The following is a 16,553-nucleotide window of genomic DNA, read 5'->3' on the forward strand; positions in this document are numbered from 1 at the left end:
GGGCGAGGAGATATATGGTATACTTAACCGGTAAGCAGAGGACGTTTTCACCCCAATCCCCGTCGATAAAAGAGCCAAAGCCCGAGCGGGGACAGTTGCGCCGTCGGGTGTATGTATGGATGCATGTATGTATGTATGTGCGTGGCGGCTGGGTTCGGCAATGTGATTCCCCGCTCTGCGGGATGATGTAATAGCCGGCCTCGGCGTACTTGGTTGTCAACTGCGAGGAATCAAATATTTGATTATAATTTCACCAATATCCCTCAATTTGTGCCCGAGCCCTTGGAACTAGAAGTTTACATGCTAAATAAGGCAATCCCCAAAGATTCTTGTGAGTCTGCCCTACTTTTTGGTTGGCATTCTGAAACTCATGTCAAGGGTGGAGTTTTCTGTTGAACAGTACTCTGTACCGTACCTTCATTTAGAAATCCCGCACACAAAGATGATGTAAGTGGATTTTTCAATGAACAATATTATCATGGGCTATCAAGGTTAGTCAGATTAAGAGCGTCCTGCTTTCGGAAGCCGCCTATTTAGGGATCCGCAAGCATAGCCCAGCAGGCCTGCATTATCCCCCCCGCGGAACCATTCATTCGCGCACATTAGATCGAGCTTTCTGAGGAGGCGGGCCGCACTTTGTGGCCGACGTTTGTCGCTTAGTGCAACAGCAAGCACCTGAATGACGAACATATCCCTTTCAAGAGCTTCGCGGCGGGTCTCTTCGTCGGGATCACCCTGTACAAATGCTTGGGAGTGGATGGCTTGTATATCATCCACGTAGCTGAGGCGACATCTGGCGTCGTTATATGCGCCCTGGTCAAGCGCGATCGCCGACTTGGATATAATTTCTTCTAGTTCGTCGTTGAACTGTTTTGGAGCAGGAGTATTCCGTGAGTATGACCTCCATCCGTCCTCCGCTATTTTAAATCTGTCCTGTAGCTCCTCTGCTCCCCGGACTGTGAAAGAAAGGGTGTTCTTGGTGGTAACCAATAACTGTGCGAGCCCCAGTCGCATGTCTGAGCTCAACTGCCACCGCCAGGACCTATGTTCTAGAAAACAGACAGAAATGTCAAGGCTCTTGATGGCAAGAGCTCCGAATCGGCGGATTAGATGACATAGATGATTGTAGCGGCCCGCATTGTATGCAAAGAGGATGTCCTTACGGACTTCAACTCCCTCCTCGGTTTGCCATCTCTGTTCATCCACGAATTCTGATCGCTGGGTAACTTTCACATCTGCCACGAGCCTTTGCCTCACTCTTTCGCCCAAGAACCCGCTGATAGGGATATTCGGCTGGGCATAGCGTCCGGCGTCCCCGAGCTGGTATATATGATAGCTGTCATGCTTCGGTACGGTGATGGGGCCTATTTGGAAGTGGATCCACACGTTCTTGTGTAACAAGATATGTAGCGCTTCCTCACGAATCTGTCTATTAAGGTGGAGAGTCTGAAGACACAACACCTTGTCCAGGGGCTTGTTTAGATCATCGGGGGCATTCATACTTGGGTCCACTACGAGTAGGTAGGAATAAATCTCGCATCGTAGTTCGATTGGTAATGATAGGAATCCTTTTCGGGGCCGGAGATATCTTTCGATAGATTGGGCGCGAGGAAGGCTGGTTTTTCTACTAGGCGAGTGATTTTCACTAGATGTCCTCATCCGCTTTCTAGCAGCGTTGATGGATGGACCTGGAACCCGCTGAAGTTCCATTCCGTATGTGCACCTGGGTTTTCCAATCGCGTTTCTGTAAAAGTCGTCATGGTACAATATGAAGTGCAAATATCCCAGGAAAGCGCGGAAGGGAATATCAATTTTATTTATACTCTGTTACTCCTGGCAGAAATAATAGTCAGCAGGCGAACAAAATAAACAACAATGCAAATAATGAATGAAATAAAGAAAGGCAATCCAGTTATACAAGACAATCACTTTGTCCCTCGACGGATGAAACAGTATCTTTCAAAGACTCGAACGGGTTTGACAGCCCTTGTGTGAAAGCGGACCTGCAGGTTATCTTCTTTGTCTGCCACTCAATCAGCATGAGTGAATTTCAGTATACTGCTGCATCAGTCCTAGGAGCAGTATACAGAAAGGAAGCAAGGAAGTGCTAACAAAAGCACACAAAGCTGGATAATATCTCAAACGCAGCAGCTCGTACTAAAGTATCAAACCTATTCACACCCCCAAGTCCTTTCATTTGGGAGTGCCTAGATCATCTAACCTGCCTTCGGGAGCTAGACGCAAAGGTGGGAGTCGAACTGCCGACTCTCCCAGTGGCCATGGAGAGTTTTGTCCAAGGTAAGACCCTCCGTTGCTACGGCTGGTAGTAAAGAAATTTTAGTCCATCTTGGCTTCACATTCCATAATGAAAAGCTAGCTTTGTGGTCGTGAGGTGAAGTGACACCCAGCGACAGGCAGGATTAAGGGGTGGAGTGTTTGAGGTGGGTAAAGGCGAATTCATTTTTAGGCTTCACAGAGGGGCGATGCAGCCTGGTCAAATAAATATATTTACCTAGAAAGAATCGGGGTAAGAAAAACGAATTCTTTGTCCAAGAAGCTCCTCAAAGCGCAATAGTAAGAAAGAAGAAGAGGAAACAAATCAGAAATAGAAAAAACTAAAATTGTATTCTTTCCAGCAATTATTATAATCTTGTAGCAACTGATATATTACGATCCCAGAATCTTGGAGAAGAAATGGACGGGGTCGTACTCAAAGATCGTTGTCAGGAAGGGAAAAAGAATATTATTCTCTCTTCCCTTATTCTCGTCTCAAACACCCCATCGCTACCTAACCCTCCCAAAATCTCCACAGGGAGAGAGGGGAAAATGATGGAATGGGGTGCATCCAGCTCAAGATCTGACGATTGAAAACGTAAACAGATCGAGCGAGGAAGGAGACTACCTTCACTTTTTGTGTTTTCGAAATAATCCAAGCATTTGCTAAGAGGACAGGCAGTCACGGAATGCACGAAGCAGAAAATCATAATATGAGCACGGTACCATGCGGAACCATTATATTAATTTCGTTCGTTAATCTTCCGTTAAGTTTCAACTTGGTTGAAGCGTTAATAAACTTACTCTCAAGTTGTGCCGGCCAAGAAAATAAAACCCAGAGGAAATATACCAGGATATAAAGCAACCCAATCATTGAGGCTCCGAGGATAGAATTGCCGAGTAGTGTACATGGAGGCCAACGAAAGGAAAAACAAAAAGAAAAAAAAGAACACGAACTCCGATTTCCATGCTCAAACCTAGATCAGTAAGCTACCTTTGTCCTCATATCCTAGATACACAATGTTAGCAAGATTGACATTCCCGCAACATGCAGGGCCAAATGTAACAAGGAAGGCACTCACGGCAATCTTCCGTTCGATTTCCCGTACCGACCTATCCAACTCCCCGGCAATCTGTTGTTTCTTGTCATTTGGAAGCAAAAGATACGTTTCGCAAAGGTCGCCATCAATGGTTCCCTTCGCAGGGGCATAGTAACTCCTATAAATTAGATGATCTCGTCCAGCGAGCGGAGGGTTCTGCGACGAAAGTTGCATTTCCAGACTTTGGAAGAAATCCACTTCCTCACGACTGACAAATGGTATTAACATCGCCACAGTCCCCTGAAGGCCGGTCCATACGAGGACATCTCGGCCACCCGTTACTAGTTGCGCCTTTTGGATGCTGGTGGGTAAATCCTGAGGGTAGAAGTGGGCGACAAGGTTTAGCCTATTAGGGGCACCTTGTAGGTATTGTCGTTCATGAATCAGATGAGCTCCTGATCCGTCCTCGTCGGCTTCTTCTGACGCCTTTTCCGGACAGCGGAGAAGCCATAGGTTCCCAAACTTGTCGCCTCCAGCAACAGTTTCGTAATCCACCATTGTTGTGCAAGTGGTCCAGCGAGAAATAACATCGTCCACAAATGGGATGAGGCGGTTTTCCTGGTATTTATAGACAACGTAGGTCACGCTTTCCTGTACGTCGCTGACGATGATTCGACTACCCTGTGTTTGCAGACCCACTACAAGGTGCGGGACAACTGAGGCCTGGCATTTTCGAAGCATCTGCCTCATCCCCAGGTCGTATATTCTTACATCCGTACCAATACCAGCCAGAAGCCGCCCTTGGAAGCCAAGAAGGGCCATCGGAGGTTGCTCAACTTTGGTTTTGTGGATAAATTCTAGCTCCTTGCCCTCTTCCTGGAATCTATACACATAGATGAAGCCGGCCGAGGAAGACCTTGGGTTAACAACCATATCTTTTCCGGTTCCCACGACTAAGAAGGTTTCGTCATCTTGGCTCGAAAAGGTCACAGCTGCCACACTAACGGCAGCTTCATTTTCTTCCAGTTCGATTTGTGAAATAACGCTTTGCGAATTTACTGGATCAACAATTTGTATGCATGATGCCCAATGACCAGTCCCGCGTGGGTAACCGAACTCTTCCGGCGGTAAGACCATCGCATCACCATTGACAGCACCAGAGTCATTCAGAAGTTTGGTTCTTGTGCCTGGTGAAAGGATGTTGTTGTCTGCTTCGATTACATAAAATAGTGGGTGTTCAGGGTGTTTGATAAAATGTCGCGGCGTATATTGAAGTGGTATCGTTTCCTGCAGGAGGTTATTCTCCAGTTTCTCAAGAGAAAAGATCCTATTTGTAAAAACGTATCAGTAAATTTTACATCAGGATAAGAGGGGCAAAAGATACGCCAAGGTTAGGAGGTGTTTGAGTTTATTTCAGTAGGAACAATTGGATATTTAAATAATTTATTTATTCCGCATAGTCAACGTGTGACTCGGGATGTTGTTTCATCATGAAAACTTCGCAGACATTCAAAAGAGGGGGGAGAAATTTCAGTACGTACCTAAGATTCTGTCCTTGGATGCCAACCATTCCCTCGATGCATTGTTCACTACTAAAATTCCAACCCCATTCCAAACCGACATAATCCAGAGGGGTAAGCATGAATGCTTTGGTTTGCAAATCCGAATAACCGAGCCAAGGACGCGAGCTTAATGCCAGAATAGCCTTCTGTTCTTTCACAGAAACTTGGAAAAGCTTTACAGGCTTTAAGCCAAGAAATCTCGTACGAGTGTCTGATAGTTCTCCGGTCACTTCGTCAAGCACTGTGCGGAGGTAAATACCCGAATACAGGCCAATATGCAGATAAAGTGTGGATCCACCAGATGTGGAATCAGACATCGCCATAATTGATAGTGCTGATGGTGCCGACGTAAGAGCTTGGACAGACTTATTTTCCAGTGTTGAATCTGGATCCAGGCTCAAAATACGGACAGTAGAGTCGTCGCAACCCACAGCGAGGAATGAACTTCTCGCACGTCCTTTTGGGACCTCACCCAAGCTAAGACATGTGACTGTGCCAGACATTTCTCGTTTCTCATCGTATTCTGCAAGTGAACCATCCGTATCCATCTCGAAGTAAACGATCTCACCGGAGCTTAATGCGACGGCAACTTGGCGCTCGTTTGTTGTAGCTGCAACGATCGATCTATGTTGCGGTGCTGGCCATTCGTTAACTCTTCTGTCAGCGTGGATATGGCGTATACCCTTCGGATGAACTTGGATTAAAGAGTCTTCTCCTAGTTGCTGGACAGCAAGAGTTGGTGCAGAAGATAGGAATCCAGTATCTGTTACTTCTTCTACTGTTTCGCCAATGCTGAGAACGAGCGTTCCATTAGAAAAAGACAAGATGATGTAAGCATCAAATTCGTCTTCACGTGTGAGTTTAGTAGTCCAAACGGCTGATGGTACGCTTGGTAGTTCAGATTCGACGATTTCAGATACCTCCAAGCCGTGCTTAAGGGTACGGAAGCTGCTTCTCGCGCCGGTGCCGCATATGGTGTATATTTGAGGAGCGTCGTCGTCTGTCAAGTTCGCGACCTTGCAATCCATCAGTGGGTTCAATGAATTGATACTTTCGACGAGGTTGACATTTTCATAAGGCCGTGGGCGAAAGTATGCAGGAGCGAGAGGTTCTGAAGGGTCTGCAGAGTACGAGTCACTGGTAAACTCGATTTCATCATCGTCATCGCCAAGCTTTTCAAATTGGTAGAAGTGGTGATTCCCCGTTTCGCTTGCGACAAAGAGGAAGCCACTTTTCAAAATGCACAAGCTCGAAGCAATGGGCACAGTGTCAAAGTACTTTAGTTTCAATCTTCTAACCTCCCCGGTGATCTGGCCATTGTCATCCTCCACCATGTCAATGGTAACCTTGAAAAGATCTCCATCTTCGGTCTGTAGCAAGAAGAAAAATGCACCACGCATTTTATGCATAACGCCAGCTGTTATGTAACGTTTTCGTTCTGGATTTTCTGTGGGCCCACTGCGACGCGGAATAGGTACACGGAAGGCATCCTGATTTGAGTGACGGTAGGTGATGTTGTCCTCTGCACACACAAGACAGCCACTAGGGCCGTCTGCACCGCCAGGAACTTGAAAGAGCATCGTCGCGGAGCGATCGACTGGGTCAGACCATTTCCTGACCACATGATTCAAACCTAGGTCGAGTTCGTAGTAAACGAGATGTTTTTCCAATTCTTCATAGGCCTGGCCCGTGGGATCCTGGTCTGCCTCAGCGTACTCAACTTCCAGAGCTGCAAATATCGGGTTGTCATACCCAACGTCAAGCGCCGCCAAGGCAAAAACCAATGTCTGGGGTTTATGGGCCTCCAACGGCGATGATATCGTTAACTCCGCCTGGGTATTTCTATTCAGAACATATACTAGCTTATTTTTCTCCACCGAAGCGATTAAGCACGCTCTGCCCTTCGGGTCGACTGCTAAATATTGTCCAGGAATAACGCGTCGAATTCCCGATTTCCCAAAAGTTTCAAGATGGATTCTATTGAACCGGTTCTGCGACGGCACGTATTCGATGATGGTGATCCGTCCGGAATCAGACCCAATGATGATGTAATCTAATAAGACACACTCAGCATAGCTCAATCAAAGCTGCCAGGCGACAAGGGACAGAGTTCAGCGGTGCGGCGTGGAATTGTGCGCAACAACAGGAGCTTGCGCTGCCCCAAGAGCTTGACGAATCACTAAAGTGGTCTTGATAAAGGGGATGGGTAAATAACATACCTTTACTACTGCCAGCTAGCCTAAAAGCCGCCAATGTCCGAATGATACCAAAAACATCTTGGGAAAAAAGAGATCTGATTTTTCCCTGTGTCGGGTCAGGGCGATGTATTGTGAGCTTTGAACCAGACGCAGTGACAATCTGCTGCTCCTTAGTCCCTGCAAACTGGCCCAGAATTGCTTGAGTAATTGCTGTAGGCGGTTGGATTGTCAGCGAGTACATGAACAACGACGAAGTGGTCGCCATTTTGAGACAATATTGGGCGTTGAGGACGCCTATGCCAGACGAGAACAGGCAGAAGATCTGGCACAGGCTAGAGGGGAGTCAATTGCATTGTCATAAGTATAGAAGAGACCTGACACGCGGTCAAGGCAGTTCCTAGCCACTGGTATAGGTGCAACGAAGCAGTGTAGAAAACAGACGGGGTGGTAATCGCACAAGAAAATTAGCTCTCTTGTGTTGTGTGGAGGTTGGTTGAGGTTGAATTTTTGCTAGGTTCGGTGTTGTTCCATGCGGCTCTAGTGGCGCAGGCGAGCTCCCTTTCGGCACTAGCGCCGATCCGCCATTATTACGTCCTGCAGCCATCAATCACGACCACGGCGGCTTTACCTCTGTTCAATGCTGCATCAGTACTCCGTACTGTTTCACTGTCAGACAAGCGGATATTGCTGTTGTAAGACCCCCTGTCTCTTTATATTACGATTTAACATCCTGAGTTCATCCTCTAGCTGGGTTGTACGTCTTTTGTTCATCCCTCTTCCTCGCCCTGCTCTTCCCCTCACTCCTCACTTGGCTCTGTAATCATGGCGGAGGATAGTTCTAGAGGCGAGGAATCGCCCATCACCTTCCACGTCAAATCTTCAAATGATATAAAATATACTTTGACGCTCGACCCGTCGACCACTATAGCCGATCTGAAAGCTAAACTAGCTGGCCCCGACTATGCTGATGTGCCAGCAGAACGACAACGCCTGATCTATTCTGGTCGGGTGCTGAAAGATGGCGATACCCTAGCTACTCACAACGTTAAGGATGGCCATGCTATTCACCTTGTTAGGAGCGCCGCGAGCAATCAGCGCCCAGCCCCCCCATCTCAAGGTGCCAGCGCTGCAGCGGGAGACCGAACCCGATCACCGGGCGTGGCAAACGTGCCAACCAACATCGCGGCCGGGACGGGAAATAATCCATTAGCGGGACTTACAGGCGCAAGATATGCTGGGTTTGCGCAGTTGCCAGGTGCTGGTATGTTTGGACCTGATGGTGGTGTAAGTGAAACAAACTCCGCTCCGTCCCTCTCCTTAACGGGTTCTTTGAAACCGAACCCTGACGTTTTCGCATAGATGGGCCCACCTCCAGATTCGGAGGAATTAATTAGCATGCTCGAAAATCCGCAATTCCAGTCTACGATGAATGAAGCGTTACAAAACCCTCAACTTCTTGACCTGATGATTCAGCAAAACCCGATGTTGCGGGAGATGGGCCCCGGGGTTCGCCAAATGATGCAATCGCCGGCATTTAGACGGATATTGACTGATCCAAATGCGATCCGCCAAATGACGCAGATGCAAAGGGCCATGGGCTTAGGTCGTGGCGGAGGGGCTGGAGTAGGTAGCGCATTTCCCGCTCCAGGTGTAACAAACACAACCCCCGAGGAGAATTTGGGTTCCCAGGATAATCAGAATCCATCTGCCCATGCGTCCAACGATGCCGCAAACATGTTCAACTTGTTTGGCATGCCGGGAGCTCAAGTTGGTGCTGCTAGCGGAAACCCATTCGCCGCCCTCTTCGGTGCAACTCCACCATTCGGCGCAACCACCCCTCCACAAGCACCAGCTGGCGACACTACAGGAACAGCTCGAGAGGGATCTACGGGAGCCACTCCAACACCAAACCCATTCGCATCATTATTTAACCCTGCCCTCTTCGGCCAACCTCAAGCCAACCCGAACAACCAAAACCAGCAGCAGCAGCAGCAGCAGCAACCTCAAAACCCCTCCAACCCTTTCGCAAACATTCAAAACAACCCATTCCTCCAGGACCCTAATTTGCTCTCTCAGATGCTACAAGCACTAGGTGGCGGCCAAAACGCGCCTTCTTCCAATGTAGACCCAGCCAACAATCCCCTTGCGGCTTTGTTCGGGGGTGGAGGTGTTGGCAGCCCAGCGCCCCCGGATACCCGGCCGCCGGAAGAAAGATATGCAGAGCAACTGAGACAACTGAATGATATGGGCTTTTACGAATTCGAGCGGAATATTGAGGCTTTGAGACGGACGGGCGGTAGCGTGCAGGGCGCGGTTGAATATTTACTCAGCCATCCATGAACATTCCTTCCTTCTTCTGCTTCACTATTGTGTCTTGCCTATATCCCCAGCAAAGCAAGAATTGCGGGGCCTGCCATTGTTCATTATACTTTATGTAATTTCGTTTCTTTTGTTTTCCGTCACGCTTCCAGCATGTTGGTGATGCCAACAAACCCGAGTTTTAAGAGAAAAATGAAAGTTTTTCCAACTATGATTCATTTGATGTTCTATTTTTCGTTCTACCTTTTTTTTTTTTTTTTTTTTTTTTTTTTTAAACTCTTGCTGTAATGCCCTGTCATCACCACCATCTTCATTTTCTTCCTTTACCATCGCTTTCCCTATGCTTTAGCCCTAAACCCCCCCCATCTCTGCTGCCCTAATCACTACATCTCGTACCGTTCCGTTCCGTTCCTTGTTCCTCTGCTCATACTGGTACCTGTAATCCCTCATTTTCCCATGTTTTTAGAAACCAGATTGTCAAGCTACGCAGGAATTGCTTTTTTCCATTTTAAAACCCTTCCTTAATCGCCGTACTTCAAGTAGATAAGTTTTGCTCTGTTTCTGATCCTGCTCCTGCTCCTACCCTCTTCATAGTGACCGGAGAAAGAGTACATATTTTGCTATAAAAAATAAAATATTATAAGAAATAGGAGAAAGGGAAAAAAAAGAAAAAAAAAAAAAAAAAAAAAAAAAAAAAAAAAAAAGATAGATAAAAACATCCATAATCTTCTTCGCGTATATATGTATGTAGCTAGAACCCCTCTTCGGATTTTGGTCCCCACCCCACCCTAGCATCGGCGGCGAACAGAGCATCATTTCCTATCTCTCCTAAGACATATGTTCAGAAAACACAACACCGCCACCAACAGAACAGGCTGTGATTTGAAGATCCAGTATCCAGTCCCAGGAAAGGGAAAAACTTGTGAATTTTCTCAAAACGTCTAAATTGCTGCGTTCACGATATCCAGACAAGTGCAGGAAACTGAAATGACTGGAAACCAAATATACTGAGGGCATGTGTATAGTAAATTGACCTTAGTTAAAAACGGAGAAAAAAGGAGAAAAGGTTCAGAATATTGCTGCTGCTGCCGCAGTAAAAGTGTAGGAAGATTCAAGGTTATCTGTACTCCGTAATGTATTTATGATAATCTAGGCTGATGCAGGAGCAACTCCTACAAAAAGCTTAGCTATGGAACAATCCCAGATGGCGTGAGGTCAAATATAACAAACTAGTGTGTATGTACATGTACAGATGTACAGAGGTCGCTTTCAAAAGTTTTATTAGCGCTAAGAATTTAACTTGTAATCCAGTTACCAACATCCATTCTCTCTCCTAACCATAATTCTGAGGGGGTGAATGCCTGTGGTGCTTGAATAAACAGCTACTGCTTAGCATCAGTATTACAGCTTAAATTCTGGGCGCTAATCAAAACTTTTGAAAGAGACCTTCGTCAGCTTTCTCTTACTAACCTGACTTGACATGCCCGATTTGGTACTTCCCAACACCCGATCTTAGGGAATGTTACAGGCAATCAGCTCGAGAGCTCTCTGCATCGGGGTTGGGGCAGCAAGGTGCATGAAACAATCCAGGTTATTGGTATCCTTCATTTATATAGCGACCCGGCGCAATTCGGAGTTCTCTTAGACCAACCAACCCCAAAACCAAAAAGAGCAATGATCCACTTCTAAGCGCCGTGGCTGGAAAGCCATCGATGTGTCCGGTTGCATAGAAGGTGCTAACAGCAACAATGTCCACGGTATCCGACACAACACCCATGGCAAGAATGTTCCGTTTCATGGTTGGTGGTTTCGCGGCTGGCAATGCAGCTCCAAACACAATATCGCGGACGCCGCCGACTCGACTGATGCTCAACGCGGGAGGTGTTGGGGGTACACATAAGATGCGGGCGATATGTGTAGGGACGGCGAGAAATGATACTCCAACCACGCACCTAAGGGAGGAGAGGATGTATATGGCAGCAGTCGACATGGTGGTTAAGGCAGGGTATAAATCCGTTTGAGAAGATTTTGTTGATGCGAGATATCTTCCTTGATTCAATAAACAATTGGGGCGGCCTCCCGTTTCGTTTTTGTGAGGTGTACCTATTCAAAGGAGCTTAATAGAAGCTGGGCAGTTATTCAGATAAATCGTAAATTATTTCTCTGTTTATATATAGTAGGTCTTCAATCACCTTGGTTGCCTGCAGGTGGTTTAGTCAACCCATTCAAGTTCCTTTAACATAACGAGAGGCTCGCATGTCGCTTCCGCCAACAAGGGGGGGATGACTGGGAATATCGGCAACATGGTGAGATGTACGCCCACGGGTGGATGATTCCCCCGAGAATACGAACTCCGGATGATAATCTTCCGACTACGCTCTTCGTAGTGTGTTGTTTGCCAGTATGGCCCGTGTCCGTGCGGTATATACATGTGTTTATCAAATGACAATGCATTGATACATAGGGAGTTAGCCGCGCCTTGTTAGGCGCCAAATATTTAGGCGCGAACCAATTGAAGAATCGAAAGTGGGAAAATGCCGTCTGAGAACAAGCATGAATGAGCGTTAGGGCGAGGATGATTGATTATTTCACCATAATTAAAAACTGCGGCAGCGACAGCCGCAGCAACTGAAGATAATTAGATGAAGTCTTTCAAGGACTCACGGAGTCTGTTGCAAATGGGCAGCTTTTACGGCGACTGATTGAATAAGTTGAACTGATCTGCCCCTCCATTAGTGACTATTCATACAGCCTCTCTCCCGGAAACCCCTCCCATCAGAGGTGATATGTGACGCAGCTGTTCAATACACCCGAAAGTATTCGCTGGCGTTGAGGTGGCATTCTGGCATTTTCCCGCTAAGCCGTCGATCATGACCGTCAATCCCGAGCCATGAAGGAAGAAGGAAACTTTCGAAAGAAGATAGATCACTTCATAAAGATGTGCGTGCTTGCAATGAAGAGATGAGAGAGAGTCAAGTTTTATAAATGTATACAAAAATATCTCGCAGGTTCAAGCCTTACCCAGTTAGGTAATGTTGGACCGCCGGTGGTTTAACGGCAACCCAATTATTATCGCGAACTTAAACAATACATCGTTATTCCATACGCTGTAGTGCATTGCTCTCACCATCTCCATTCCAATAATTATCTCCAGCCTTCTTCCTTGAGTGTCACAAACTTTACTTCTGACATTCCCTCTATCTCCCTCGCTTGGTGCGCTCTATCGTGTAGTATGGCCTAGGATCGATAAGCAAAAAGCTACCTAGCTATACGCAGTACGCAGCGTAGTTACAGAGCAGCGTCATCCGGCACACCTCTAACCTCTGCGCGTCTGTAGGCAACCCCCCGGGGCACTTTGTGCCAATTACACTCCTTTAGCACCGTTGTATTCTCAACAATCGGCGCGCAGGGCACAGGCTTCCTTGCCAGAGACTGGCTGACCCTTTTGCCCGCTTGCCCTTCGACGAGTCCACGCCCCTGTCAAACTAAATAATAGACAACAACAGGCTGCTTATGCAGTTGCTTTATCCCGCTCGGTGGTTGCTAACGACACAGCTACGTTCAGCGCCATGGCTCTTCATACCCAGATGCGAGTACGGTTGCTAGCATTGACACTACTAGCATGGCTCGGTCTGGCCAAAGCTTTCTACTTACCTGGTAAGATGGTGATTCTGTGAAACTCGGACCTTACGTGGCAAACGTTAACGAGACGGACACCCGGCCGTTTAGGATACTCTATCAAAAGCTACCGCAACGACGAGGCTATCCCGGTATTCGTAAATAAGATCTTTTCAGACAATACGCAGCTACAGTACGCATACTTCGATCTTCCGTTCGTGTGCCCTCCGACTGGAAAGAAACATGACTCTCCTTTCGCAAGCGGGCACAGTATATCACTCAATCTAGGCGAAGTGCTCCGTGGGGATAGGATCATGGCCTCCGACTTCGACGTTGTAATGGGAAAAGATGTCGAATGCCGATTCCTCTGTAGCCGCCCGATCGACCGCAATGATATCAAACGGGCCAAGGAATTGATCACGGATGGGTATGTTGCGGAGTGGATCATGGACAACCTTCCGGGTGCTACAAGTTTCGTCACCGTAGACCGGACGCGAAAGTACTATGCAACGGGGTTTAAGCTGGGATACCTAGATGTCTCCCCAGTGGACGGCAAACCCAGACACTACATACACAACCATTTTACATTTGTCATCCGCTGGCGTGAAGCACCGGGTAAAGCTGGTCGACAGGGCGGGAAAGTGATTGTGGGCTTTGAGATCCATACGAAGAGCATCGACACGAATGATAGGCTTGAAAATGGCTGTCCTAGAAAGCTCCAGGCTGACCATGATGGATTGGCGTTACATATTCCCTCAAATAACACGAGCCTGGCGCAGCAGTACGCTGACTCGTCCTACATCCCAGAACACGTCGTGGATGTAGACGACGGAGCCACCCTTTCAATCCCGTATACATACTCCGTCTACTTCCGGAAAGAAGACAAAGTTGAGTGGTGGAACCGTTGGGATTTATACTTCAATAACCAAAGAGAAGGAACTACAACCCACTGGCTAGCGATACTGAATTCTTTGGTGGTATCAGGCGTGCTGGGTGTCACAGTCTTTGTGATCTGGGGCAAAACAGCCCAGGGGGATGTTAAGTGTCGTGGAGATGGAGCGATGGAGGAGGGAAAGATCAGACCACGACCTCGTAAATCGAAAAGCGGTTCTAGAACACCAAAATCCGGTGAAAATATCTCGAATGGCCTTTCCGATAAGGACTTGGAAGCAGATGAACCAGACACCGACGATGAGCTCGAGGAGGTCGCGGGATGGAAACTTCTTCACGGGGATGTCTTTCGCACCCCTGAATACAGTGGGCTCCTTGCACCACTCGTTGGATCAGGAATGCAATTACTTTTTATGGCAGCTGGCCTCCTTCTCCTGAGCTGCCTTGGAGTTCTTAACCCAAGTTTCCGTGGTGGATTTCTTTCCGTCGGCATTGGCCTTTTTGTTTTTGCCGGTGTATTCTCTGGTTATTTCTCTGGAAGGCTCTACAGGACTTTTCGCGGCCAAAACTGGCGCAAAAACACGATGATCGTGAGTGACAGAACTGTGTTTCTCTCCTTCGAGATTCCATTGTGTAAATGAAATAAATACTGACTCATAGCACCAGACCGCTCTGCTTTTCCCTGGCCTACTCTTTTGCCTAGTATTTGTTTTGAACCTCTTTGTCTGGGCTCAGGCGTCTAGCACCGCGCTACCGTTCGGCACACTTGTCGGCTTGCTGGCTCTTTGGCTTCTTATTCAAGTCCCCCTTGTCTATCTTGGTAGCTGGTTTGGATTTATGTGGGCCAAGCCTTGGGAGCATCCGACCCGAACGAACGCCATCGCACGCCAGATACCACCTCAGTCATGGTATCTGAGGACTGTCCACGGAACACTCCTTACCGGACTCGTTCCATTTACCGTTCTCTTTGTCGAGTTGCTTTTTGTCTTCAAAAACCTGCTGCAGGACAAAAGCGGACACTACTACGTCTTTGGATATCTTAGTGTTGTCTGTACGATCTTAATCGTTACTGTGGCTCAGGTCACCATAATCGCGACATACTGCCAGTTAAGCAGTGAGGTAAGTGTTTCCTCACCCCCCTGAACCGCCTCCCTTTCTTCCTAACTCCGCTCTTTCCAACTTATACTAATGACTAAATTTAAATCATCAGAACCACCGCTGGTGGTGGCAAAGCTTCTTCACAGGAGGCAGCGGCGCTTTTTGGATCTTTATGTATTGCATTTGGTACTACTTCGCCAAACTACACGTGCGCGGCTTTGTTTCGAGCCTATTATTCTTCAGCTACAGTTTCCTCGGCTGTGCCGTATACGGGCTATTAGCTGGAACTGTTGGATTCTTGACTGCTTATGCTTTTGTTCGCCGTATATACAGGTATGTGTGGGCGTGCTAGCCATATATCAATATTTTTTTCAACAACAGTCCCCTTCCCCGTTGGAAATTATTTAATTTCTTGTGGTTTTAATGGCTAACAAAACTTAACCGCCTCAGCTCAGTAAAAGTTGACTGATGACCTGACCGAACCAAGTCCATCCTTTTCTTTTCCAATATATACCAAGCAGTTTACCCATTACGTTTTATTTTGTTTAAACCGGACTCACACCTGAACGAAAGCCATTTCCCTTTTTAGAACTGTAAAAGTGATAGATCAACATCCAACCAACAACATTATCCTCATTTCCGTTTCTGCCGTCTAGATATAATGAAGCTATTAGCGACATCAGAACACCACTGACTCTGCGCTCTTTTTTAGCGCTTTACCTTTTTTCTTCCCTCCCCCTCCCCCCGTCCCTCTTTTTTATATTTTTTTAGGCTTTCATTCCTCATTCCCACCTTCAGATATAAAACTACAAGTTGTAATTAGCCTTTTGTCATTATTATTACTTGATTGAACTTGCGTTTCAGCGGTGCTGATGAATCTTCTACATGAATGCTGCTTTGTTAGTTTCATTATTTCTGAGACTGTACTAGTGATATATATTTTTGATGTGTTTTGACCTTGTCTGTCTGCCTTTGGTTTTTGTTTTTCCCCCTCTTCTTTTTTTTTTTTTTTTTTTTTTTTTTTTTCATATATAAATAGTTATAACGCCACCTAGGACAACCCCCTATATATTTAACCTCTAGTTAGTTTAGGGGTTTAACACCTTTTCATGTGTTGCCTTGATCTCTACTCCGTAGAAAGGACAGAGTAATAACAACATCGAATAACTTCTCTATGTTTGACTCCTCAATGATCAACTTGGACAAATTTCACTTTACCCATACAACTCAGTATTCAGTATGATTGGACTCTACTGGATGGATGTATGAAACCCTATGCCAATTCATCCCTATTCTAAGCCGTAACCCAGTAGAACCAGAAGACATAAATCCCATAATCCAGCAGCTACTTACGACGTGCCTCGGTTCCACAATATTTGGTGTAGGGGCATTCCGTTTTACTAGCTAGTTATTACCGAAAAAATTGCTGCAGAGGTGATGGTCAACATCTCCGCCACGAGCAGTCCATCTTCGAGCTGTTAAATCAAGCGCCGCAATTATTCAAAAACGGCGCACTCCACGAACGCATGCCATGATTAACAAACCGCGCCATG

At 46.8% G+C, this 16,553-nt stretch overlaps 5 protein-coding genes across 9 annotated transcripts; 2 read left to right on the forward strand and 3 right to left on the reverse strand.

The window, feature by feature from the left end:
• Window positions 1-501: 501 nt before the first annotated feature.
• BDBG_05237 (uncharacterized protein) lies at window positions 502-1,710 on the reverse strand (the record flags this gene model as incomplete). The annotated part of the gene is made up of 1 exon (XM_031722047.1): window positions 502-1,710. One exon carries the CDS (start codon window positions 1,708-1,710, stop codon window positions 502-504), a length of 1,209 nt encoding a protein of 402 aa, XP_031578836.1.
• A 276-nt stretch (window positions 1,711-1,986) lies between these two features.
• BDBG_05238 lies at window positions 1,987-7,563 on the reverse strand. Of its 2 annotated transcripts, none has more exons than XM_002624423.2 (4): window positions 7,096-7,563; window positions 4,856-6,929; window positions 3,357-4,641; window positions 1,987-3,283 (listed from the first exon to the last, which is right to left on the reverse strand). In XM_002624423.2, exons 1-4 carry the CDS (start codon window positions 7,337-7,339, stop codon window positions 3,257-3,259), a joined length of 3,630 nt encoding a protein of 1,209 aa, XP_002624469.1. In that variant the 5' UTR covers window positions 7,340-7,563; the 3' UTR covers window positions 1,987-3,256. The 2 variants fall into 2 exon arrangements, with proteins under 2 accessions (XP_002624469.1, XP_031578837.1); XM_031722048.1 differs by having other exon boundaries at window positions 4,856-7,043.
• Window positions 7,564-7,640: 77 nt separating this feature from the next.
• Window positions 7,641-10,769, forward strand: BDBG_05239. 2 transcript variants are annotated; one of them, XM_031722049.1, is made up of 3 exons: window positions 7,668-7,766; window positions 7,822-8,358; window positions 8,434-10,769. In XM_031722049.1, exons 2-3 carry the CDS (start codon window positions 7,897-7,899, stop codon window positions 9,412-9,414), a joined length of 1,443 nt encoding a protein of 480 aa, XP_031578838.1. In that variant the 5' UTR covers window positions 7,668-7,766; window positions 7,822-7,896; the 3' UTR covers window positions 9,415-10,769. The 2 variants fall into 2 exon arrangements, with proteins under 2 accessions (XP_002624470.1, XP_031578838.1); XM_002624424.2 differs by having other exon boundaries at window positions 7,641-8,358.
• BDBG_05240 lies at window positions 10,103-12,381 on the reverse strand. Of its 3 annotated transcripts, none has more exons than XM_031722051.1 (2): window positions 10,864-12,365; window positions 10,103-10,754 (listed from the first exon to the last, which is right to left on the reverse strand). In XM_031722051.1, exon 1 carries the CDS (start codon window positions 11,381-11,383, stop codon window positions 10,985-10,987), a length of 399 nt encoding a protein of 132 aa, XP_031578840.1. In that variant the 5' UTR covers window positions 11,384-12,365; the 3' UTR covers window positions 10,103-10,754; window positions 10,864-10,984. The 3 variants fall into 3 exon arrangements, with proteins under 3 accessions (XP_031578840.1, XP_031578839.1, XP_031578841.1); XM_031722050.1 differs by having other exon boundaries at window positions 10,103-10,775; XM_031722052.1 differs by having other exon boundaries at window positions 10,113-11,934; window positions 12,058-12,381.
• Window positions 11,877-16,458, forward strand: BDBG_05241 (multispanning membrane protein). The gene is made up of 6 exons (XM_002624426.2): window positions 11,877-13,050; window positions 13,123-14,492; window positions 14,569-15,021; window positions 15,113-15,333; window positions 15,451-16,263; window positions 16,405-16,458. Exons 1-5 carry the CDS (start codon window positions 12,963-12,965, stop codon window positions 15,467-15,469), a joined length of 2,151 nt encoding a protein of 716 aa, XP_002624472.1. The 5' UTR covers window positions 11,877-12,962; the 3' UTR covers window positions 15,470-16,263; window positions 16,405-16,458.
• Window positions 16,459-16,553: the final 95 nt, after the last annotated feature.

The sequence above is a fragment of the Blastomyces gilchristii genome, assembly GCF_000003855.2.
Source record: "Blastomyces gilchristii SLH14081 genomic scaffold supercont1.10, whole genome shotgun sequence".
Classification (NCBI taxonomy): domain Eukaryota; kingdom Fungi; phylum Ascomycota; class Eurotiomycetes; order Onygenales; family Ajellomycetaceae; genus Blastomyces; species Blastomyces gilchristii.